At 33.3% G+C, this 24,864-nt stretch overlaps 4 protein-coding genes across 5 annotated transcripts; all 4 read left to right on the forward strand.

The window, feature by feature from the left end:
- The first annotated feature begins 8,670 nt into the window (after positions 1-8,670).
- Positions 8,671-10,833, forward strand: LOC107433144 (exopolygalacturonase). The gene is made up of 5 exons (XM_016044399.4): positions 8,671-9,041; positions 9,339-9,650; positions 9,740-10,029; positions 10,200-10,434; positions 10,561-10,833. The coding sequence occupies exons 1-5, from the start codon at positions 8,832-8,834 to the stop codon at positions 10,780-10,782; spliced, it is 1,269 nt and encodes a 422-aa protein (XP_015899885.1). The 5' UTR covers positions 8,671-8,831; the 3' UTR covers positions 10,783-10,833.
- A 1,087-nt stretch (positions 10,834-11,920) lies between these two features.
- Positions 11,921-14,103, forward strand: LOC107433207 (multiple organellar RNA editing factor 3, mitochondrial). The gene is made up of 4 exons (XM_016044467.4): positions 11,921-12,376; positions 12,474-12,571; positions 13,412-13,477; positions 13,582-14,103. Exons 1-4 carry the CDS (start codon positions 12,006-12,008, stop codon positions 13,824-13,826), a joined length of 780 nt encoding a protein of 259 aa, XP_015899953.1. The 5' UTR covers positions 11,921-12,005; the 3' UTR covers positions 13,827-14,103.
- Positions 14,104-14,940: 837 nt separating this feature from the next.
- LOC107433129 (uncharacterized) lies at positions 14,941-17,415 on the forward strand. Of its 2 annotated transcripts, XM_016044381.4 has the most exons (3): positions 14,941-15,183; positions 15,322-16,660; positions 17,061-17,415. In XM_016044381.4, the coding sequence occupies exons 2-3, from the start codon at positions 15,329-15,331 to the stop codon at positions 17,232-17,234; spliced, it is 1,506 nt and encodes a 501-aa protein (XP_015899867.3). In that variant the 5' UTR covers positions 14,941-15,183; positions 15,322-15,328; the 3' UTR covers positions 17,235-17,415. The 2 variants fall into 2 exon arrangements, with proteins under 2 accessions (XP_015899867.3, XP_015899866.3); XM_016044380.4 differs by having other exon boundaries at positions 14,941-16,660.
- Positions 17,416-20,932: 3,517 nt separating this feature from the next.
- Positions 20,933-22,788, forward strand: LOC107433148 (ethylene-responsive transcription factor RAP2-3). The gene is made up of 2 exons (XM_016044403.4): positions 20,933-21,245; positions 21,704-22,788. The coding sequence occupies exons 1-2, from the start codon at positions 21,062-21,064 to the stop codon at positions 22,420-22,422; spliced, it is 903 nt and encodes a 300-aa protein (XP_015899889.1). The 5' UTR covers positions 20,933-21,061; the 3' UTR covers positions 22,423-22,788.
- The last annotated feature ends 2,076 nt before the right edge of the window (positions 22,789-24,864 follow it).

The following is a 24,864-nucleotide window of genomic DNA, read 5'->3' on the forward strand; positions in this document are numbered from 1 at the left end:
TAATTGATATATACCTTTTTTCCCTACCAAATAGATTCTCTGATCTGTAATACATGTTTTTTAACATGCCGTGAATTGTTTATTTCATTATCAATCATTATTATCTTTAAAAGAAAAAGAAAATAAGCATAAACATCATCAATTAAGTTGAATTTAGTCAGAATCATTAAACAAAAGCATATATTAATCATATAATATATATATATATATATGGTACGTATTATACTTTTCTTTCTAGGTTTTTTGTATGTGCAATATGTCCCATATCGATCGGATAATGGACGCAGGGCATAAAGGCTTTCAGAAGCTTTGCCATGCTCGACAACTGCTACTGAAGTCGACCCAAGAGGACCAGTACTAGGCCTTCTCTTCCTCCGACCACCGCGTATAATTGTAAGGGCATAATGAGCAGTAGTAAACTCTACGGTGGGGTATTGATAACAGAACACATGACGAGTAGTAATGGTTCTAAAAAAAACTAAGGACTACAACGAGGCAGCTCAACTCTATGGTACCATGAACAAGAAACAGCTCCTTCCTAAATATTGCGCTTAGTTATAATTAGCCTTAATTTGTGTGTGTGAAAGTCCCAAAAGAGTGATTATTAGTATATAGTTAATGAAGTAGTAAGTAGTTCTCAAATTGAGTTTTTTACTATGCTCCTTCCACATACTATCTAATCAAAGTTCGTCCTTAAAATGTGACGAAAACCTTTTCCAAAATCAGTTGTGGCTAATACAGAATTTTCGACGTTATTGTGGTCAGTCAAAAGTATGTACATGTTACCATTTTATAGTGATGATCAAAAATATTATTTTGCAAAAGACTTCAACTATTAAGAGTATATTAATTGCAATTTCAATTAGCAATAGCCACACCTCTTATCATTTAGTCACATAAAGATCTCTAATTGACCACTCTCAATTGGTTGCTGATATTTATAGAGAAACTATATAGTTTTAATACTCCTTTCAAGTGTAAACTTAATCCGTTAATAAAAACAAACTAAAAAATGAGCCTATAATTTGTTGTAACATTAATGAAATGTAGACTATCTTGATTAATTGGAAAGAAACATTTTCAAATTGGAGAGGGAATCAGTACGTTGGTGAAGATAATTGAGTTGTTGTTTTTGTCGCCCAGACTAAGATTTGAGAAAGATACAGTTGAGTACTGAGAGAGGAATCAGATTCATCCAAGACTGAAGAATGTATCTCACCCTCCTTATTGGCCTATACGTCATATTTAACAACTTATTTCAGATTTATAAAAGATATTTAGTTAGGTGCCATTAGCTTTGCCCTCCCCGATTGCTGAATGCCAGTTTGTTTACCCACCATTAATTAATAAATCAATCTAAATCACATATTTTTTAAAAAAAGAAATAATAATAATGGAAAAAAAATTAAAGAACTCCAAAATGACCCGGTTAATTGATCCTGGCTACCCTTAATAAGGATTTAGTACAGAGTTACTTAATTATAATATATTCATATCTTCTGTTCAAAACTTTTAATTTAGTGTCTTTATTAATTATTTAACTATTGGACAAGTGATTAATATAATGTTTAGATTGTAACAATTAATTCATCTGCGTGTGGTGGGTTTAGATAAGCATTAGAGTAGCAAGAAAAGCAAGTTATAATTGAGACGTGGAACATGGAATTTTTTTTTCCGAGTTCGAAACTGAAATAGTAAGATAAACTCGCAGCTTGGCTTATCCTGTTGTTTAAAAAGGAAAAGGAGGAGAATAAAGGGAATGGGGATTTGCTTTTAGAATATATATATCTTTTATCCAATAATGAACTCTCTTTCACAAACTTTATACGTGTTGGGTTCCTATATATGTGTGTTAACAAATCCAAATTTAATCCCTTCTTTTATTTAGTTTTTTTTTTTTTTCACTATTTATACCAACTCAAACTATTTTTATCTGCCTTCAAGGGCACAAAAGGAAGAGAACTTATTAACAATTCAGCTCTTCTCAGATTTACAAGTGTAGAAACACGTGATGGGTGTATAAGGGATGGCATTTTTGGGGTTGAATTCAAATGGTATCTCTTGAAAGCCTTTTTGACTTTTTAGCTCCTTCTGAAGGTCCCAAGCTCACTTGAAGCATGGAATTTTCCACTATGTATTGTCTACGGATCTCACAGAAGCAACCTTTATATTTTTATGTGACAGTAAAGGAAAAACCACTTTCATTTTATTTTGGTAATTTATTTGCAATACACTAACAATATTTATCACGTTTTCCGTACAAATTCAATTCCATATGATATATATTACTTAAATTAATTGATTGATTTGGAGGGCAACAAAAAAAAAAAAAAAAAAAAAAAACTTTCTTTTGCAACCTGATCTTACCCTTCAAATCTTGCCCTGTCCCATTATATTCTTGTATTATTGAACCAGAAGAATCATGTTGCTTCTTGATATATACATATCTCAATACAGGCATATCTGCATGTGTATAAAAAGCATCAGATTATATATATATATATATATATATAAGCAAAAAAAGCATCACAGCCCGGACCTTTGGTGATGCTTTTATAATTTTGGATTACGTTTATTGGATAGTTAAAATTATGAAAGTTGAGTTGAAGAATGAAAACATATAGCTCAGATATAACAGTAGAAGAAATATATATCAATGCTAATTTCTAGTACGAACAACATTAACGAGCATTATTACTAATCAATTGCATGCAAATTCAAATTGGAGGACAATTTTTTTTTAACCAAAATAAAACTTTCAATTAATGGAAATCAGAAAACATCAACGAGAGGACAATTAACTTTGAACCAGATTTAGTTAAATAGGAATTTTTTTTTCTGAAATTAATTAGGAACTAACTATTAAATATTTTAGCCCCCTTTTTTTCTTAAAATAAAAAAAATAAAAATAATAAAAAAAAAAGAAATCAATCCTGTGCAAACCTACTTAAAGGTGAGTAGAGATCATTGAAAAAAGCTATATTTTTTTCTATAGATCCATGTGTGTATATATATATATATTACCTATGCATGCTGACGTTTAATTTAAAGCTAATTAATCAGTGGGTAGGGAAAGGAATAGTGTGAACATGTATAACTAGAAGGATTCCGTTTAAACATAACCATGGTATATAAAATAAAAATATTGCAGTTGGATTGGACCTCGATCTTTTGTTCTTGTTTTCCTTTCTTTCTCCATTTTCTTACCCATCATCACATCATTTATATAATATGTCATCTCATTTATAAAAAAAACAAAACAAAATAAATGAAAAACAGCTTCTTTTTAAATGCTAATTAGAATATTTTGCTTCTATTTTTACTTCTTTTAAATAGCTTTTTAAAAAGCTAAGTTTTTACTTACTTTTTTATTAGAACTTTTTGTGCAGGCTTGAAATGCTTTGACCAAATATCAAAAATAGCATTTGTGCTTTGAAAACCAAAAGCGGTTTTTAAAAGTTATACCAAACATTGTTTTAATGAAGTGATATTCTATCTTGTGGGGGAAGGAATTGAGGAAAAAAATCTTATGAACCCAGAACTTAGTAATCTTTAGATATAAAATTGTATGAGATCCACGTGGTGTGATAATTTTTATGTCTAGATATTACAAATCCCAGGAGCTCAGGAATTGAAATAGAGAAGATCACGCTTCAGTTTGACTGGTAATCAAAGCAACCCAAAAAAAAAAAAAAAAAAATCTTCAATCATTCATCACAAGAAAATAAGAATAAAAAATAATAATGATAATAATAATAAAATATCTCCAAAACCCTCTTTTCCTTTTTCAATAAAAAATGTCTTAATCCTTGGCCTTTTACCTTTTTCACCTCTCCTTTTCCCGTGTCTTATATTTGTATAAATAAAATTAATATACAAAAACAGAAACCATTTTAGTAAAATCAAAATGGGGTTGTGGATTCTGTAACACATCTATATAAAGCAGTTTTGCTCTTTCATTTTTTTGGCATACCAAGAAAACCAACCCAAACAACCTACCTAAATTTAGAAAAATCTTTCTTTTTTCCCTTTCAATTTCCAAGTTTTTTCATGGCTCAATATTACTATGTTATTAGAGAAAAGCGTTGCAACGTGGTGGTGCAAAAGCCTCTCATACGACATCAGCAGCAGGAAGACCATGTAAAGCTTATGACGAGATCAGACGAGTTTCCTGAGCTCTACCACTTGGACATGCCGACTCATCAGTGGGAAGATCACTACCGTTCATCAAGGTCCAATACGAAAGACACGTCGTATGGTGGTGGTGGTTGTGGCTGGTCGACAATGAAGCCTGCAGGTAAGCACTACCCAGCTCCTCCTCATCATCAGGTTAATGTTTGTCAAGGACCTGTTGCAGCTCAAGTACAGAATCGTGTTTTTGCACCTCCTCAATGCCAAGACGAGAAGGTTTTCTATTATTCAGGAAATCATCCTACTCAACCTTCTCCTCCTCGTCAGATGAAAAAGCCAACATCAGAGACTGTCATCGATTCCAACGAGGCCGCGAGACGTTACGGTGGGATACTTATTAAGGACTTCGGTAGGTGGTAGGAATAAACTACCAACTCCAGCTGTTCGGGTTTAGTTTACTAGCCTTTTGTTATGGTACATATTTTAGAATGAATATATATATATATATATATATGCATGCATAAAATATGCTCCTTGTGTATTTGTGAGGAGTGTAATCTTAGATCTTTCCCTAGTGTATTTCAGTGAAGCTTTCCCTTTTTCTGTGTCTAGATTTAAGGAGAAGAGGTTGTGCTTTGCACTAATTATGTAATTATTAGCTTTTAGCTCTCTGCTTTTTTATGTAAGCTTTTGGAGATGAGCTGCTTGGAAATTAATAAGCCATATCTCCTTTAGTTTGTACTACTGCTTTATGTAATGTAAATTATTACCTCTTTCTTATATATATATTTTCCGTCATATATGCACCAATTGAATGCAGATTTCAGCGTTTAAAGAACTCAATTTAATACTATAACCATGGTGCATGGCAGAGTACTCTGTTTTAATTAAGTTAGATTATATATATACATGAAATTCTGACTATAAAGTTTCTATTTTGTTATTTGTTGATATTATATTAATATTATTTTTGTTACCTTTGTATAAATATTGGGTATAGAGTAAGCTAGAATTGCATGCTGCAACAGATTCTGATATAACAATCAATATCAACTGGTGCTTATTTAGTGTAAGCCACTTTAAACTGTGCCAATATTATAGTTGGTATACACGAAAAGTTGATAGATAAATTAGTTGATAAACATGTTGGCATCTAGAATGTTATTTATTTCATGGTGAATCTTACTAGTTAGGAATTTTGGCAAAACTAACTTAAAATTTTAATTTCCCCTGTATTCTAAAAAACTAATATATACCCTTTTTCCCTATCATATAGATTCTCTGATCTATAATATTTGTTTTTAAATTGTAGTGAATTGGTTAAGTTAATAAGATAAGCAGTCTTATATATTGAAAACATAATTCTCATTTTATATTGAGCATTTAGTAACATGTTAAGTGCTAAATGTTGCTACTTACCTAATTAAGGTTTTAAGATTTTAGTACTAACGTATTAATTGAGGGACTCTTTCAATATTTAACACATAATTAAATATCCACTTTATATTGAAAATATATTCCAACAAAACCGCTCTAATAAGATAAGTACTTGAAGTATTATAATGTTAGCATCAAGCTTTCTCAAAAACTAGGATTAAGAATGAAGTAAATGGCAATAAACCAGATTATTTTTTTATTTCTTATTTTTTATTTTTTATTTTTTTGGTCCAGATCATGACCCTCTTTTTTTCAGATAAAATAGAACAATATAGGGATATTTTAAGATAAGGATGAATCAGTCAAAGTAATTTATTGTGAAGAATCAGACTCCCAACGACTAGTTTATTATCTTTGTTTTCCAGATTCTAACAAATTAATAATAAGATTGATGAATTAATCCAAGTTTGAAGGAATAACTCATGCAGTTATTGTAAATGTATCAAGAATGTTGCATAGTAGACCAAGTCAAAATTGGCCTCCTACGCAAAAGGATTGGGAATTACCATGTAAGAATTGCTTTGTCACTAAAAATAAAATAAAATAAAATAAAAAGGAAAAATTAGAAAAGATTCCCAAGCAACATCCTCTAAATTTCCTCTGCTTTAAACCCTAGCCAGTACTACTGGGAATCAGAAAAATGGCACATGGTGGGGTTTTTGGCTTTTGTGTATATTTCCATTTGGGAATCGTTTTCACAAACTTTATACACTTATATAAGTTTTGAATCTAGATTATTAGGACCAAAAATACCAACAAAAGAAAAGAAAGAAAAGAAAAAAAACTATGATTTCCCACTTGTGATTTGAAATATCGGACTGAAGGAGAATGAACCTCTCTCTAACCCCTGAGATAATCAAGGATTTTTTAATTATTGGACAAGATATTTATATTTTCCTTCCACAGAAAGATATTATTTGTGTTTGATTTAAGACAATCTTAATGCTAAGTAAGAGTCACAAATATATATATATATATGCAAATATATATAAATATATATATATATATATAAAGTATATGATTACCGATCAATGATAATGAAAAAGTTCAAATTATTAACGTAATAATAAAGTATTTATAACTCTAATGCTGAATAGTTTATGGTATGGAATATTGGATATCCACAAACCTTTTAACATTATTATCAGCTTGGGATTCTTTTGGTAGGAATACCAAACTTTCTGTGCCACATGGTGTGTCTGAAAGGCGTAATAAAGTGAATTCTTCTCTGAGATAGCCATATTCCCACTAAATATTCATCCACAGAAAGTTACGCTAATCAGAAGAAAGAGAGCTGGAGGGATGAATGTGAGTTTAATTAGCAACAAAATGAAAAGTTGCTAGTAGTTCTGTGAACTGTTGTGCCAACTTGTTTGGACAAAATTTCTTAAAATTGTGTTGGAAGGCTTTGCTATATATCTTCTACAAGTTTTACAGCAGTGATCAGCCCAAACGAAAGAAACAGTCGCTGATCAATAAAGCAACAATAAAGTATGGTGGCGTTGTGAATTATTACCAGATAGTAATGGGGGATTTACATTTTTCTTTAAAAGCTTTTAGTTTTCTTTAATTAGTAAAAAATCACCAATGCCCCCTCTCAATTTTTTTTCATTAAAAAGTTTATGTTGATTTCCGTTTTTATTTACACAAATTTCCATAAAATTTAATTTACATCTTATGTGTCATTAAAATGTTTTTCACCTCCAAAGCTATTATATTTTGAGAGAGAGAAAAAATACTAAAAATACGTTACAACTCTAAAATTAGTTTTCCTAAACACAAAGATTTTGGCATTTATATGGGTAAACTCTTTGAATTTTTTTAATATATTCTATTTTGATTAAATTATTTTATTACCTAATTATCTTTTTTATTTTTTTTTTCTATTTTAGCTTGAATTAAAATTATAGTCAAAAGCCTTTTTTTTTTTTTTGAAAAAAAAAGTATAGTTAACAGCCTTAATTAAAAAGAATTTTCACTTTCAAATTTCGACATTTATTTTTCAGTTGTAATTAATATATTTAATACTTGATTTTTTTTATTGAAGTTTTTTAGATCTCTTTTTTTAATTCGATAATTGTTACTTTTAGTCAAAGAGCATGTTTCTTTTCTATAAATAAATTTTTTATGTGTTACTGTTAAAAATGAGAGTTTAAGTTAATGAGAGTTTAAGTTATTTGGAAAAAGTAACTTATCTTAAGAGAGCCCCCTCTGACATTTTTTTGACTTGGATCCGTCACTGAATTTACTATCATGGTGTAATGGAAAACCACCCTGTTGGGCCAATTAGTTTCTTCGATTTCTATTATTTGTTTCTATGTATTACAGCTTTAGCCTTTAGCAATGTTTCTATTAGCCATGTAAATTATGTGAATGATCGAAATTATCCAAGTATATAGCCAATTTTTTTTATTTTTTATTTTTTTTACCTAAAAACCTCACTCTGTTGCATGTAGTATAATTATATTTTGTATCTTATCATGTATGAAAATACCTTATCCTATTATCCTAATATTTATGTGCTTATGTAGGAGAAATATTGGTTGATTAGTAACAAATATTCGAAGACAGATTGACAATAGATTATGATTAATTGACCAAAAATGTATAGTTAAAACCACAAGTACTAAGAAAAAAGTAATATTTCAATCTATACAGTTGGCTGCTAAATCTTTTTACCGCGGATAATTGATTGGCCACACAGCATCCTCATCCAAACAAGTTTGTGTGACTGGCAAGGAAAAACAGATTTTTTTTATTTTTTTTTTTAGCTGCAAATTTTGTTGCAAATAGTTGGGATGTGGGTTTGGAATGGTGATTCATGGTTGAATTTTTTGACTAAAAATAGAAACTATGATTGAGAAGAACTAGCCTAGTCTGAAGGGAGTCAAGGACAATATGCACCATTTGCCAAGTTATGGAGACCAATGTACACTAGGCATCACCAATTTTGGCCAAACCAACTAAACTAAAAAACCAAATCAACCTCAACCATAGACTTAGACACTGCCCCAGAAATAGCAAAAAGTTAAGATGGTAACAATATTGTCTTAATGGTTAGAGAAAAAAAAACAAGGTATAAAACAAAGAGGTCACACAAACATAACTTGATCATCCTCAAGTTTCTAAATTTTCCCCAGCCTCCATTGGGAGGCGCTTTTTCTGTGACCCGAGAAAGAAAAAGTAAACAAAACGTAGATTTCAAAGGGGTTTTTCCCTTTTCCTTTTTTTCTTTTTTTATTTTTTGTTTCTGAAGTGTGGCAATGGCGATTTCAGGAAAGTCTTGCCACACCCTCCTGCTTGTATGCTTAGCCGTGATCTCATGTTGTGAGGGAAAAGAGCCAGTGCCTGCAGGGCCTGATACTTTCCGCGGTGCCCGTTTGGGCGGTCATGATAAGGCCACTCCTAATGAGAAAGTCTTTAACGTATTAGAACATGGTGCCAAACCTAATGGAAGATCAGATAACACAGAGGTGAATAAAACCATTACATATAGATATATATATATATATATATATATTCACACACACACACACACACAAAAATATATATAGCTTTCATATTTTTGTTTCATGTGTAATCCTATAAATGCTCCTAGAGCATTTCCAGTACTCTTAGAAGCACTGTATTTAGAAATTAAAAGAAACAAACACTCTCTCCCTCGCAATCTTAATTTTTCTTTCCGAAAGTTGTGTTTTGATTAAAAAGTAACATCTATGCACCTGACTAAATAATATATATATATATATATATATATGTCCTTTTTGCAGGCCTTCATGCAGACATGGGTTGCTGCATGCAAATACAATGGGAATGTCAGAGTTTTAATCCCACCAGGAGTTTTCAAGCTCGGGCCGGTCACATTTGCAGGGCCATGCAATGCAAAACTCATAGTTGTACAAGTAGCTGGAACTGTAAAAGCCGATTCAGATATTTCCTTGTATGAGTCCCCTGAATGGTTCTCATTTGAAGACATTGACAACATTGTAGTCACCGGTAGAGGTACCTTTGATGGTCAAGGCAATGAAGCCTGGCAATACAATGACTGTAAGACTAACAGTGACTGCGCTCAACTTCCATGCGTAAGTTTCTAAAAGTCATTTTTCTCTACTACATTTTGTATCAGAAAAATCTGAAATGGGGATTCTGTGGGAATTTGGTTTGGTTGCAGACAATAAAATTCAACAAGGTGTCAAATGGAGTTTTGATGGGATTCACTTCCTTGAATAGCCAAGGTTTTCACATTTCAATCAGCCAATGCCAGAATATTAGGGTGCGTCACATAAAAATTATTGCCCCTGGAACAAGCCCCAATACTGATGGAATTCATATAAGCAACTCCAATAACGTAAAGATCTCCAAATCAAATATTGCCACCGGAGATGATTGCATTGGAATGATTAAAGGATCAACAAACATCGCCATCAATAAAGTCCATTGTGGCCCTGGACATGGCATTAGGTAATGCAAAAACCAGTTTTTTTTTCTGCTAACAGTTTTAATCTCTTAGGAATATACACATAAATATTCTGTACATACATATATATGCAATCATTCTAACAGAACACAAACCAAAGAGCAATTAATACTGGTGTCTATTCCTTTTTAACTTTCCAATCTTCCTTTAACAGTGTTGGTAGCCTTGGACATTACGAAAACGAGGAAGACGTTTTTGGTATCACAGTGAAAAACTGCACATTTACAAGGACAGATAATGGGATCAGGATCAAGTCATGGCCAGCAGGAACAACACCAAGCAAAGCTACAGGAATGATATTCAAGGATCTCATCATGAGAGAAGTTGGCAACCCCATCATCATTGACCAATTGTACTGCGCAAATGGAGATGGTTGTGGTGGAAAGAGGGTATGTAAGAAATTCAACATTGTCTTCCTTCATCACCCAAAAAAAAAAAAAAAAAAAAACTACTCTTTGTTTAATTTTATTCATAATTTCAATGTTCTGCAACTTATTTTTTCCCTTACTGTGCAGCCTTCAGTTGTGAAGATCAGCAACATCCATTACATTAACATTAAGGGAACAACAAACTCACCGACTCCGGTTAGCTTCCAGTGCAGCCCAAAGTATCCATGTGATAATATTCAACTCTTTAACATTGATTTGAAAAGCTCAAGCCCAAAACCCATCTCTGTATGTACAAATGCAAAAGCTGGTTATGCTGGAATACAAAACCCACCTCCAGCTTGCCATTAGATTCTTTTATACATAGTCGGGAAAAAAAAAAAAAAAGTGCCGGGGGGGGGGGGGGGGGGGGGAAAGAAAAAGAAAAGAAAAACCATTGTTGATCTGCTTAATTCTGTATCATTTTATAGACCAAAAAAAAAAAAAGAAAAGGAAGATGAGCATTTTCTTGCAATGAAAAAAAGGTGTATAAAAAGAACATCATCATGACTCATGTCAAATGTGTTGCAGTTTAGAAAATGGGGATTTAACCAAAAAAAAGGGTTCCGAAATTTTTGTAGCATGATCTGAAATTAATCCCACTCAGGCGATCAATCTTGTAAACGTGAAAATTTTAGAGCAGGAATTTGAGTATTTTGGAGCAATTTGGATAAATTAAGTTGACCATTTTTCTGTCTCTATGAGTTTGTGTGCCTGATATACTAACAAAATATCTAATTAGACTTCAGGATTTACATACACAAAATAAAAATTGCCCCAGAAAATTATTTTTGCTTTTCTTTTTTTGACAAATGAAAGTCCAACCCTTAAATTAGTGATCTTCAGAAAGGAAATAATAAATGGATCAGAGTGAAATCTGAATTAAGAAATGAAGAATCTGGCTCGCTATTTATGTACAATTTTTCATATTTGTCTATTGCTTTTCAAGTAACACAATTATTTTTAGGGATATCGTGTATTAGCTTTGTTAGTAATTCCTCAATTACATGTATAGTTGCATTTTGATCCAAACTTTTTTTTGGGGGGGGGGGTATTTTAGTCCTTTTATTTTATTATTTTGAATTATTTTAGTCTTTTAAGTTTTTTTTTTTTTTAAACAATTTGAAAACATACAATACATTTGTAAATATTAAAATTGCAAAATGACACATGCTATAAGACCATGCTTTATAAAAGCAATATACATCTCAAAACTTTTAAAATGTAAGCAAAAATAATTTAAGGAGCAAAGTACATTAAAAATTAAAATGTACAAACTAAAAAAAAATTAAAGACCAAAACGCAATTATAAATATATTTTAGAGAGTACCAAATTAAAAATCTTTTATTTTTAATAATAGCTATTAAAAATGAAATATTAGAAAAACAAGAACAAGAAAAGCAATAAAATAAGAAAGTTTTTTTTTTATAATTTTCTGTAGTTTTTTTGTGGCTAAAATTAAGAAAGTTAAAAGAAGTAAGCAGGGTAGCAGCGAAGGGCATTCGACACAGAAAAACCTAGGCGTCTCTCGGCAATGGCGTACACCGCCACCCGGCGCACATTAGCATCGTTGGTAAGCAGAGCCTTGTCTCATACTTCCTCTTCTTCTTCTTCTTCACTCTCTTCTCGCTCGAGGTTCGCTTTCGCGCTTCTTGACCAACGATCCGAACTCGTCCCCAGCCAGGTGAAAATCCCGACCCGCTACAAGACATCCGGGCCGGGTTATTCTCCCCTGAACGACCCGTCTCCGAACTGGAGCAATCGGCCTCCAAAGGAGACCATCCTTCTTGATGGCTGCGATTACGAGCACTGGCTTATTGTCATGGAGTTTCCCAATGACCCAAAACCCTCCGAGGAGGAAATGGTTAATTCTTACGTCAAAACCTTAGCCGAAGTTGTGGGAAGGTACCAATTTATTTCTGTTTTCAATATAAAATTTCAAAATTTTGAGTTTTTCGTTTGATTTTTTTTGTTGGGTTTTAACGTTTGTTGCCTCTCTCAGCGAGGAGGAGGCGAAGAAGAAGATATACTCGGTTTGCACAACTACTTATACTGGTTTTGGAGCTTTGATTTCTGAAGAGCTTTCACTCAAAGTTAAAGGTACCATTTTTGGGGGGTTCAAAGCCTGCGTTTTTGTGGGTTTATTGTGTTTTAACCTTGTGCTCCTGCTTCTGGTCGAAGTTAGCATTCTTTATTCTCTTTTTTTTTTTTTCTTTTTGTTTTTTTATGTGTGTTTGTTCTTGTTTTTGATGGTTTTAAGGATGTTCTTGCTGTAGATAATCAGTGTCTGAAAGAATTACTTGCAGCTTGTAGGGTTTAAGAGTTTAAAGGGTTCTTAAATTAGTGTATTTATTATTGAATTAGCTTAAATTGTACCACGTTTGGGTTCGAAGTTTGTGATTTTGTGGGATTATTTTTACCTTGTGCTCCAGTGTTAATATGTGTGTTTGTTCTTGTTTTTGATGGTTTTAAGGATGTTCTTGCTGTAGATACTCAGTGTCTGAAAGAATTACTTGTAGCTTGTAGGGTTTAAGAGTTTAAAGGGTTCTCAAATTAGTGTATTTATTATTGAATTAACTTAAATTGTACCACGTTTGGGTTTGAATTAACTTAAATTAGTGTATTTATTCCTTGAGCTATTGTTTTAAGTTAGCATATTTGTTCATTTTTGTTTTAATGGTTTTGTACATGTAGCTTGTTGAGTTTAAAAGTTTAAGGGGTGGGTTCTCAAGTTTTATTTATTTATTTATTTATTTATTTATTTATTTATTTATTTTATTGAATTGGTTTAGTTCATTGTTATGGTCTTGTAGATGTGAAGCTTAACTTGCTGTTTAAGGTGCTTTTTTGTTGAAATGCTGTTTAAGCTGCGTGTTTCTTTGAAATTTGGATGTTTGATCGAATTGGCTTGCTCGGTTATTAAATATTTTGATTGAACAGTGTTGCCTGGTGTGCTTTGGGTTTTGCCTGATTCATATCTTGATGTTCCCAACAAAGATTATGGAGGTCAGTGTTTTCAAATTTTATCATTTCTTTGGGGCCTAGGTTACATAATAAGAACTAAGTTTCTGTATTTGGTTTTGTTTAATCTTATGGAATGTACATTTCAGGGGATTTGTTTATCGATGGGAAAGTCATACCTAGACCACAATACAGGTTCAATGAGAGGCAACAAACGAGTAGGAACAGGCCTCGACCACGTTATGATAGGCGGAGGGAAACAATGCAGGTTCAAAGGAGAGAGCCAATGCAGAGCAGGACAGAAGACTTTAGGCAACCTGTGCAGCAGCCGACACAGTCATACAGCCAGAGTGCAGCTCAAGGTGGACCAGAGGATTTCTCTGCTAATCGATAATGTAATAGGAAGAGCGTGTAAGAATTCACAGCATATTTACAAAATCTTAGAAATGACAGTTTGCTCGAGTGGACCTATTTGTTAATTCTTCCCCTACCCTTTGAAGGCATGCTAGAGATTTTTATTGCAATTTTCCATTGAATATGGTGTACCTTGGTGCATTTTGCAATAGAACTTCTGCATCTTTGTTCCTAGTATGCTTCTAGACTCTGTTTTTCACGGTGACACAACATTTCTTTAGCACTTATAATTGACTCTTGGCAGAACATTTCTTTAACACTTGTAATTGACTCTTGGCAGATTTTTAATTATATAGGGTACGTGCTAATGTTTGTGCTTGTAGTTGACTTTCTTCAAACGTAAACTTTGTTTATGGTACTTCAAATATCAAAAGGGTGCTCCGTTTGTTCTAAAATTGTATGAGCATATATGGATTCGTTAACCATTTTGAATTGTAATCTACTTAAAACTAGGAAATGTAGACTTTTTGGACTAATTTTGGAAGATAGCAAGGTGAGAATTGCAGAAAAGAGAGATTGTGATCATACATATGAAGAGAAATGGTAAAAACCATAAGTAACAGCAGGCAAAATTGAATTAGGAAAAGTTGGGTTTGATCAGCAAGTCCATTCAATCGCTCCATTTGAACACACACACACACAAACACACACAAGAAGTCCATATATTTTTCAACCCAAAAAAAAAAAAAAAAAAAAAAAGTCCATAATTTTTCTTTTTTGGGGGACTTCAAGTCCATAAAATTCTATAACATTTTCATCAAATGTTCAAAACTAGGAATAATATGAAAATACACCATACAACATTGATTTTTATGGTACTGAGCTGTTTTTTTGTTTTTGATAAATTATGGTATTGAACTTTAGTGACCAAAAAAGAAGTGTAAATATAATCCAATTCTTGCACTTCACCGTCTCAAGCATGAATCTTTAATATTCAACAAATTACATTTACAATTTGGAGGTAAAAATAGCAACGGAAATAGCCCTCTTGGAATTACCCACAAAATTCTTTCCGAAGCTTTTTCGCAAAGTCCCATTACTTCCAAATTTCAGAATCCTCAAAATAGAAAAATAAATAAGGATTAAAGTGCCCCAAAAAAATAAATAAATAAATAAAAGAAAAAGGTGTCGGAATTAAATCATTGAAACCATTAATTTCACAATCTTAAAGGGAAGCTAAATGCGTCCCGTTCCGCGTCAATCAGGCACTGCCAACCAAACCCTGTGAGAAAAGAATAGCTCAACAGGCTCAAGTTAGCACCACCTCCCTTAGCGGATCTACTCTGCTCCGTCTGATCCCAATCTCCGATCTTCCATTCACGGACTTCTTCTCTCAGGTACGCCTTCAATCGCACTGGCTCTTATTTTCCTTCTCTCAGATCCATCCGATCCAAGTTTCAATTTTTCTTTATATATATATATATTTTTTTTTTCTTTTTTTGGTTTTCCTTTTAAACTAAATTCCGTAAACGAAGATAACCAATGAATTCAAATCGCGGAAAGAACTTCGATTTCGATCTTGGGATCGGATCGTCCCAACCCAAATCGCTCAACGAGCAGAAGAACCGTACTTCTTCATATTCGTCGTATTCTTCTTCTTCTTCGTCTTCGTCTTCTTCTTCCTTTTCTTCTTCGTATTCATCCACGCAAACCCGACCCGCTTGGCAACCCAATAAACCCTCATGGACCCATCAGCCAGCACCGAACCTTGCGAGCGGACCCACTTCCATGGTCGGTGATATTTTCGGCAAAACTTGGTCTTCTACTCCTTCTGGTTCATCTACGGGTATTGGGATTACAAATAAGAATCCAAACCTGTTCGGTGATTTGGTTGGCTCTGCTATGGGGGGTCATGGCAAGAGCAATGCAAATGTCCCTTTAAAGAATGCAACGCCTATTTCAATGGCTTCATCTGGAGCTGCAACGAATAAGAGCTCTTTTTCAATGGGGAATATGGCTGATTCATTGCCAAAAACTAGTGCCCATTCCACGAATACTGGTGGAACTTGGGGTTCTTCTGGTGGGTTTAATAATATTAGTACAAACAATAATAATTATAACAAGAATTCGAATCTTGGAGGTCCTTCAATGAAAAGTATGGGTAGTAGTGGTGGTGGCGGAGGCATTGGGATAGGCTCTAAGAAGGACCCATTTGGTTCTTTCGTTGATTTTGGATCGAAACAATCCAGTAGTCTTAATTCCGGGACTAAAAGTGATAAGGTCGGTAGTACTGGTGGTGATGCTTTTGGGAATTTTCAGAATGCTTCAAAATCATCAAGCAACTCGAATTTCGCACATAGCAGCAATAGTGCAAAAAATGACAACTTTATGGGATCGAATTCGGGTTCTGGTTTGAATATGAATGACTTTGGGATGCCCAAGAATCAGACTCCTCCTGCTCAGTCATCCAGTGCTGATCCCCTCGGCATGTTCTTTTCCGCATCCACACCCTCAGCTGGAGGTGCTGCTGCTGCTACAACGAACAATGGAGTTGGAGGACAGCAAACATCAGAAGTTGATGACTGGGGACTGGATTCGGAGTTTGGAGGAGGAAGCGATGTGGGTGGTTCCACTATCGAGCTTGAAGGGCTACCACCTCCTCCTGCTGGTGTATCAGCTTCTGTGGCTAAGAACAAGGGAATGGATAACTACAAGCAGGGGCAGTATGCTGATGCTATTAAGTGGCTTTCTTGGGCTGTCATTCTCCTTGAGAAAGCAGGTGATCATGCTACTAATGTGGAGGTTTTGTCAAGCAGAGCTTCATGTTACAAAGAAGTTGGGGAGTACAAGAAAGCCGTAGCAGACTGTACAAAGGTATATTGATATCTTTCACTTAAAGCTATCTATGCATTTGATGTCTTTCTATGTATTTCAATATCATAGTTTTGGTACAAAAAATTGTGACTGCATGTGAGTCTAATAATTCGATTAGTTTATGTAATTGTAGGCCTAAAGTTCTAGGAATGACACTAATTAAAAGCTTCTTAAATGATGTGATTTCTATTTGATAGCAATTAGACCACAAGCAAAGTAGATGAGAAACCCTACTCAGGAACCAATTAAAGTTAAACTTGCTGTAGTTTGCGGGCATGTGGTAGCCTTGAATTCGTTCATACTAGTTTTTCCGCCTTTCAAGGATTAACGATATTTGATTCGTTTGAAGGTCGATTCGTGATAACATTATAACATTGATACCTTTGATTATTTCTTATAGGTGCTAGAACAAGATGATGCAAATGTAGCTGTTCTTGTACAGCGTGCACTCCTGTACGAAAGCATGGAGAAGTACAGACTTGGGGCAGAAGACCTGAGGACTGTTTTGAAGGTTGATCCTCTTAACAGGATTGCCAGAAGCACCATCCACCGCCTGAACAAATTAGCAGACTAGAGGATTTTTGAAATATTTGATAATGCTTAGTGTTTTCATTTAGATTCATACCATTTCCCCTGTTATACCATAAAAAAGATTTAGGGAATGATAAACATTTTGATTCGATACATGAACAATTCTTTTATACTTGTTGCATTCTGAATGGTTTATCTTGTATGATGATTATGTATTTCAGTTATTTCTTCTCCTTGTGACTTTGAAATGATTCGTTGTTACTTCAAAATTGGTACTGGTATTGAGAAGTTCAATTGCTCTGGCTACATAATTTTTGTTCTGTATGTAGGGTTGCTGTGTTTCGTTTGGCTTTCTAGTTGTTGATGTTTTTAGATATATAGTCTCTTTTTTTTTTGTTTTTTTGGGTAATGATTATAGATATATAGATTTCCATAATTGATATAACCAGAATTTTTATTTGGAGGGTAATGTTTTACTGAATCTGGCAGGTCCAAATTTATATAGATGAATTGGCGGCAGGAGGACTAGATTATGTCATATAATATTTACCATTATAGAAGAAATTTTAAAGTTTATCAAAAAATAAATAAATAAATAAAATTCAACTTGAAAAAGAAACTAAAATAAATGTACAGATTGCAGTAAAATGTCTTAAGAACTTGGTGATTTGTCGTATAGACCCACCATGGATGACGATTCTGATTTCCCAAGGCTTCAGCTTTATGATTATTGATTGAAATGAGAGTAAAACGTGATGTGTTTGCTTAAACTTAGATGAAATAGAGGATTGACCAAAATCATGAGAACTTAAGAACTGGATACGCATAATAATGTTCAAACATTTAACTATATTAAATTCATTAAATTTTAGTAGATGATGAACTTTGAATTTTCTTCTGTTAAGAAAAGGACAAAAATATTAATGAAGAAGGTCGGATTTTCATGAACAGGTGAGCCAAAAAGAGATACCATACCAGTCGTTAGGGGTAGATTCGGTGCGGTTTGGTTCGGTTTTATAAATTTTTTTAAACCGAACCGATCAATTTGGTTTGAATTGGATACGAAACCAAACCAAACCAACCACCATGTTCAACCCGAACCGAACCAAACCGATGATCATTGGTCGGTTTGGATTGGGTTAACGGTTTAGGTCAATTTAGATCTCGGCACAAATTTTTTTATTTATGTTATTTTGAGATAAAAATTGTATACATTGGGTTCAAAATTGTATAAAGTTTTTTTAGGCCTTTTTAATTATCAATCTTCAATCATATTCATGCATTATATTTTGAATTAAGCATCTTTTTCAAGCTATTATCTAAATTAAATAATATCTAAATTAAATAATTTTAATATACATTCAACTAACAAAAATACCATATAAACTAACTATTAACTACAATGCAACATGAAACCATACAACTACAATACAAGTAAGATAATACAAAATAAAACCATATAACTATAATATAAATCTACAACTACAACCTAATTATACAAATACATCATACACTAACAAATAAATTCTATAACAAATCTACAACCATTATTAATTATAAAATAGAATATAATCCATATTTGAAATCTTAAATTTTAAAATGAACTTATAATTAAATAAACTAACAATCCATAAAAATAAAAATTATTTTAAAAAGTCTTCTTCCACACTCTTCAATCCCATTCTCACAATAAATAAAATAATAGTTTTATTTTATAATTATATACTATATTTATATATAAAAGTAAAATAAAATGTTAGTTTAATTGATGATCGATTTGGTGCGGGTTGGGTTGGATAAATTTCATCCAACCTACAACCTGAACCGACCGTTTTGGTTTTTTTTATATATTTAACCGAATCAAACCGATTAATAAATTAAAACCAACCCAAACCAAACCAAATATATCAGTTTGGTCGGTTTAATAGGTCCGATTCGGTTTTTACCCACCACTACCAGTCATCATAAACGCAGAAGATATTTTTCTCAATCTTTTTTTCTTTTTTTTCACCCCCTGAAGCATAGGCAGTCAGGTTTGACATGAGAGAGTTTTTCTTTGCTAACTTAAGGAGTCCACTTTTGCCTCTATTGAAAAGAATGAAAAGGACAATCTTGTATTCTTCTGATCATTAGAATTATCTTCTGAAACTGAAAGAAATCAGAGGCAAAAAAAAAAAAAAAAAAGAGTCATTTAAGGTTCTGCCAATTATTTCAGACACTCATAAAAAGACTGAGATACACACCTTGAAATGATAAACCCAAAAATGAGCTGGTCAGAAATTTTAGCTCGAAATTATCTTTGTCCTGGTTCATTTAATTTTTCCTACCCACTTTGAGACATATATTTTTCCTTAAAGGGCAAGCCTTTTGATATAGAAATAGTCCTATTAAATATATTGCAAACAAAAAGATGAGGACAAAGGAGGCTGGGGTAGAGTGATAGAGGATGAAGGATTCCCACATCATGCTAGAGAAATAAAGTGTTTGAAAACGTTACCCTTTTTTTTTTTTTCGGTTGAAATTGGAAACGTTATTGTTTGGTTTCTTGGGAAGATACCATTTGATTTGAGGAATTGGGAAGCAAAATCGGAAAGCGTTTCTTTGCAGAGTTTTATGCCTTCTCCCTTCAGGCTTTAGCTGCTGTTGCTTCCTAAAAGCCTGCCAACTTTTTGGCCCTCTTGTATTAACAAAACAACATTATCTTCCATGCTTATGTCATTGTCTTTTTTGGCCAATAAAATTCTCAAAACAGAGTTTTTTAATACTGTTGATCTAAACTTACTATTTGTTTTTCACTCCCAAGCCCTGTATTCTGTAACTCAGTAGAGTAAGAAATACTCAATTATTCGGATTAAGTAATTAAAAATATTCCATAGACTACTATGATAAACTCTCATATTGTCTCTCTATTATCATATTAGCAAATAAAGTAACATATATATATATATACATATACATGGTATAACACCTAAGAATGGCATAAAATATTAAAGCTGCATTTCAGAATATAAGAAATTATGTAAGTAGCATGTAATGATTTTCATCATATTTTATTATTGAAATTTGTAACATAATCACAAATGATTAAACGCAATTGTGAAGATGACAATTCAAAGAGTGGTGGGGAGGGCAAAACTGATATTAGCTGCAGAAGTTTGGGTGATATGGGTCTTTTCATTTATTTATTTATTTTTTATTCCTTGGTTCCCTCGGCCGGCCGTTAAATTTTGGAACGACCCTGACCTACGTTACGGTGCACCTACCCACACAACCAGTACGCACCATACACACAGCTGGTTTTTCTGCCTGCGCATAGCAAATGTAACAGCACTGTCGTTTGTCTCCCAAAATAATAGATCTCCACGTAAGCAATCACTGCTTGCCCAACTTGCTGATCCGATGGACCCCACACCCTTTCACTCACTTCCAAAATCCCCCTGAATCGTACGGTCAGCATCAGTTCAGACCCCACGTACTCCTCCTCCTCCACCTCTCTCACTCTTTTGATCTTTGTTTTTCTCAAGGGTGTTTGTTTTGGACCTTTGCCTGATTTTACTCCATGACTTATAACTTTATTGATTCTCTCTCTGCCGTTTGATTATGGGCCATACTTTTGATATCAAAAGTTTATTTCTATTATTATTATTAATTTTTTTTTTTTTTTGTCTGTTAGCGTGGAGGGTTGTATGTGATTGTAACCGTTAGTCAGATATATATACATATATATAGATAGGCCCAAAGAGCAAAGCAAACCTCTGCATAATAATCTTAAATTTCTCTCTTTCTTTATCCCTGTGTATTAATTTTTCTCTCTTTGTTTTATTTTGTTTTGTTTGTCTATAGTCTGAACACACCAGTCTGCACAGAAAGATGTGCGGTGGTGCTATAATTTCTGACTTCATCGCCGTGAAACGTGGCCGGAAGTTGACCACGAAGGACCTCTGGTCTGACCTTGACACCATCTCCGACCTCCTAGGCCTGGACCACTCCTCCTTCTCCGACCAGTACAGCTCCTACAACAACCTCGCCAACAAACCTAAGCAACTCTCCAAAGGTATTTTGTTTCTTGGGTTGTTTCTCTTTGTTTGCATGAAATTTTACTCAAATCTTAATTTGTTTCATGATTATGATCAAGATATTCTTGCTTTGGATTTGATGAATTACTGGAATTTAGCTTCTTATATAATCATAAACCAAAGCTTTCAAAAAATATATATATATAAGCAACTTTTTTCTTTTATTTTTTTTGTGAATTATTAGCAAGTTAGTTGTACATAAGGAAAGCCAGAAAGTAGTATGGCTATGCTACCAAATTTGAATAAGTTTAAAATATGACCCGTCTCAAAAGGTTTAAATAGTTAATAGGTGGGTCATCATTTTCTTTATGGTTTTTTTAATAGTAGAAAACAAAAACTGGTATTGTTAAATCAGATAAAGTTGAGACTGTGATATATGAATGAATGAATTAATTAATTTTACATGGTGGTGGTGGTGTTGTTGTGTTGTGGATAGTGAGGGGAGAGAAGGCGCAGAAGAGCAAGCGGGTGAAAACAAAGGAGAAGGAGAGCAAGACTGATAGCAGTGGCAGTGAGAGGGTTCGGAAGAACGTGTATAGAGGAATAAGACAGAGGCCATGGGGAAAATGGGCAGCGGAGATTCGCGACCCACAAAAAGGAGTCCGAGTGTGGTTAGGAACCTACAACACCGCCGAGGAAGCAGCCAGAGCTTACGACCAAGCCGCCAAGCGAATCCGCGGCGACAAGGCCAAGCTCAACTTCGCCCAGAAAGAACAAACCATCCCACTTCCACCTCCACCGCCATTTAAGAAGCAGAAGCAGTCATTATCCTCTCAGTTCCAACCTGCTGCCACCCATATCGTTCCACTACCACCGCAGCCATATTCGAGCTCCTTCCCGACAACATTGATGTATAACCAGAACCAGAGGTACGATGATGAGAAGGAGGTTTATGATGATCTGAAGATGCAAGTGGAAACCATCCCACCACCACACCCACAGAAGGAACTCATAAAACGGCAAATCTCGAGCTTGGAATCGTTCCTGGGTCTTGAACCTGAAGCTGAAGCTGAGTATGTGAATGTGAGCAGTGGAATAAGCGGTGGTGGTGATTCGGAACAAGAAGATCATTTGAGTGGGGACCTGTGGATGCTCGATGATCTCGTCAGCCACCATCAGCAGCACCACCACCACCGCCAAGCTCTCTTCTATTAGCTATCGATCCAGATGAATGATCCATGCGTGTTTACAAGAAGATGCTTAATATATATATATATATATGTGTGTGTGTGTGTGTGTGTGTGTGTGTGTGTGTGTGTGTGTGTTCTGTGTGTTTTGTGTGTTTCTTTTGATCTTCATCCTGTTGTTTGATCTTCATGTGTGTGTTCGTAAATATATAAAGAAATAAATGGAAAAACATGTGATTGCATGCAGCACCGTACTGTTTATTGTTCGTCGTCTCTCTTCCTTTTCGTGTGTTTTTTCTTTTGTTCCTTTTCGTAAACCTTTGGATTATGCCAATGTTGTCGGTTCATGTATCTCCATTATTATATATATATATATATATATTTTAAGTCATTATATCTTTTCTTCATAAAATTTGTCATATGATACAATTTATAAAGTTAGATATCGTGCTATTATAATCGTTATTTATATTGGCCTTGAATTTGAATTTTTTTTATTAAAATATTAATTCTGAATGTATCATATAATATCCTAACTTTATAAAAATCAAATTGGAATGCAAATGAACAATCTCTTTCTCTTTTAAATAAAAGTCTAAGTAGTTGAAAAAGTCATTGATAATTTGCACAACATCTTTAACTTTATTAAAGTCGGTAAATTTCATATACTTTTTTTTTGACACATTAGATTAGATGTAAAAATATTGGTAAATAAAAAGCGCTCTATATATAATTATTTAATTGGTTGCTCTTTTAAGTCTAATTATTCTATTTGTAATGTAAATGGAATATAATGGATAAGACTCTTTTAATTATTAATATCGATGCGAATCATTAGAAGAAGTTCATGCATCTATATGTTCTGGTTCTTGTGCTGTATATAATATTTAATTTAATAATATGGGTCATATATATGTAAGTGACGCATAGATTTTTGCGAATCACAATGCCACTACGATCTAGTCATCCAGACAAATCGTAGTGTGAGTCCTTATGATAATCCTTGTGAAACTATAACTATAATTATAATAATATTATGTTTTATCATAGATAACGATGAAAAATTTTTTTATTAATTGTTTCGCTAATTAGTACGGGTTAGACTTTTTTTTTTTTTAAATAATGCGGGTTACATAAAAACAATTATTTAGTTTCTTGCTATATATCTATTGGTTTCATTTATATGTTATATCAAATAATTAACTGTTTTTTTTCTTCAATCAACAATTTTATACATTATTACCAAAAATATATATATATATATATATACATGACAATTTAGAGAAAAACAATTTATTCTCGTAACAAAATAAAAACTTGTATAAAAAAATTACCGGCAAATTTATGAAATATTTTTAGGCTGAGAGCTTTTTTCACAAACTTAGAGGACCCCTCTGTTCACAGAGACAAAATGTAGGACTGGTGCCAACAGTTCATCATGGAAGAAAGGACCCATTATGCTGGGATGTGTAAGAGCTCAGCCACCAATAAGGAGAGAGAGAGAGAGAGAGAGAGAGAGAGAGATTTAATTTGTGATTGAATATGAGGTTCATAGGAATCAGGAAGGAGCATGGAAAACTTGGAGATTGCACTTCTTCACATGACACTAATCAATCACCATAATTGTGCTCAAAAACTTTCTTTCCTTTTTCTTGTTTTTGAGGGCCACTCTGACCCCAAAAAAAAATAAAAGTGTTTCAAAAGACTTCATTATTATGATAATCTCTATAAATTTTGGTCTTCCTACTTACTGACTAGAGTTGAAAAAAATGGCTTTATTTAGATTAATGTCTTTCCACTAGACCTTCTATCAATTTTCTATAATTTTTAGTCACTAAATGCATTATCAATTTTCTTCCAATGCTCCTTTGGACTAATCAAAATTCTATCAGTAACGCGGAGAAGGAGTTGAACCAAGATGAACAATGCTGCTGGATTTTGAGCTTGCATGTTTCCCTGTCCCAATCCCCTGCTACCATACTTGTGTGACCAAAAATACTAATTGACCAGAAACCAGAAAATTGAGAAAAAGAGAATAAAAAGTAAAAAGACCAGAAGTAATCAGAGGGAAAAAATAGTTAGAAACAGAGAGAAACGAAAGAATAATAACCCTTTGAAAATATGACTGAAAATAATTTCTCATACATCTAATCAATATTCAACACTGAATCTAACCCTTTGAAAATATTTCATACATACTATTAATATTCAACAATGAATCACTATCTTTCCAAAAAGGTTTATGTAAAGATCTATAATTAATTAAAGTTGGAAAATCAGCAAATTGGTATGTATCCAAAAAGCTCTATCATTTTTAGATCTGTCTCAAAAGCAAATTTAAGGGGAAAAGAACCTTCCAATTGGTCTGTGATTATATATATATATATAAAGGAGATAAAATTAAACAATCACGATGGAAGAATGAAGTTAGATCACAAAAACAGAACAAGCAATACGTATATGAATCACA

This window comes from Ziziphus jujuba, chromosome 11 (genome assembly GCF_031755915.1).
Source record: "Ziziphus jujuba cultivar Dongzao chromosome 11, ASM3175591v1".
NCBI lineage: Eukaryota > Viridiplantae > Streptophyta > Magnoliopsida > Rosales > Rhamnaceae > Ziziphus > Ziziphus jujuba.

Excerpts from the sequence above, each read along its gene's own strand:
- LOC107433144 (XM_016044399.4), top strand. The coding sequence starts at position 8,832 with ATGGCGATTTCAGGAAAGTCTTGCCACACCCTCCTGCTTGTATGCTTA. Across the intron at positions 10,030-10,199 it reads GGCCCTGGACATGGCATTAG|TGTTGGTAGCCTTGGACATT; the intron begins GTAATGCAAAAA and ends TTCCTTTAACAG. Across the intron at positions 10,435-10,560 it reads ATGGTTGTGGTGGAAAGAGG|CCTTCAGTTGTGAAGATCAG; the intron begins GTATGTAAGAAA and ends CTTACTGTGCAG.
- LOC107433207 (XM_016044467.4), top strand. The coding sequence starts at position 12,006 with ATGGCGTACACCGCCACCCGGCGCACATTAGCATCGTTGGTAAGCAGA. Across the intron at positions 12,572-13,411 it reads GCTTTCACTCAAAGTTAAAG|TGTTGCCTGGTGTGCTTTGG; the intron begins GTACCATTTTTG and ends TTGATTGAACAG. Across the intron at positions 13,478-13,581 it reads TCCCAACAAAGATTATGGAG|GGGATTTGTTTATCGATGGG; the intron begins GTCAGTGTTTTC and ends TGTACATTTCAG.
- LOC107433129 (XM_016044380.4), top strand. The coding sequence starts at position 15,329 with ATGAATTCAAATCGCGGAAAGAACTTCGATTTCGATCTTGGGATCGGA. Across the intron at positions 16,661-17,060 it reads CCGTAGCAGACTGTACAAAG|GTGCTAGAACAAGATGATGC; the intron begins GTATATTGATAT and ends TATTTCTTATAG.
- LOC107433148 (XM_016044403.4), top strand. The coding sequence starts at position 21,062 with ATGTGCGGTGGTGCTATAATTTCTGACTTCATCGCCGTGAAACGTGGC. Across the intron at positions 21,246-21,703 it reads ACCTAAGCAACTCTCCAAAG|TGAGGGGAGAGAAGGCGCAG; the intron begins GTATTTTGTTTC and ends TGTTGTGGATAG.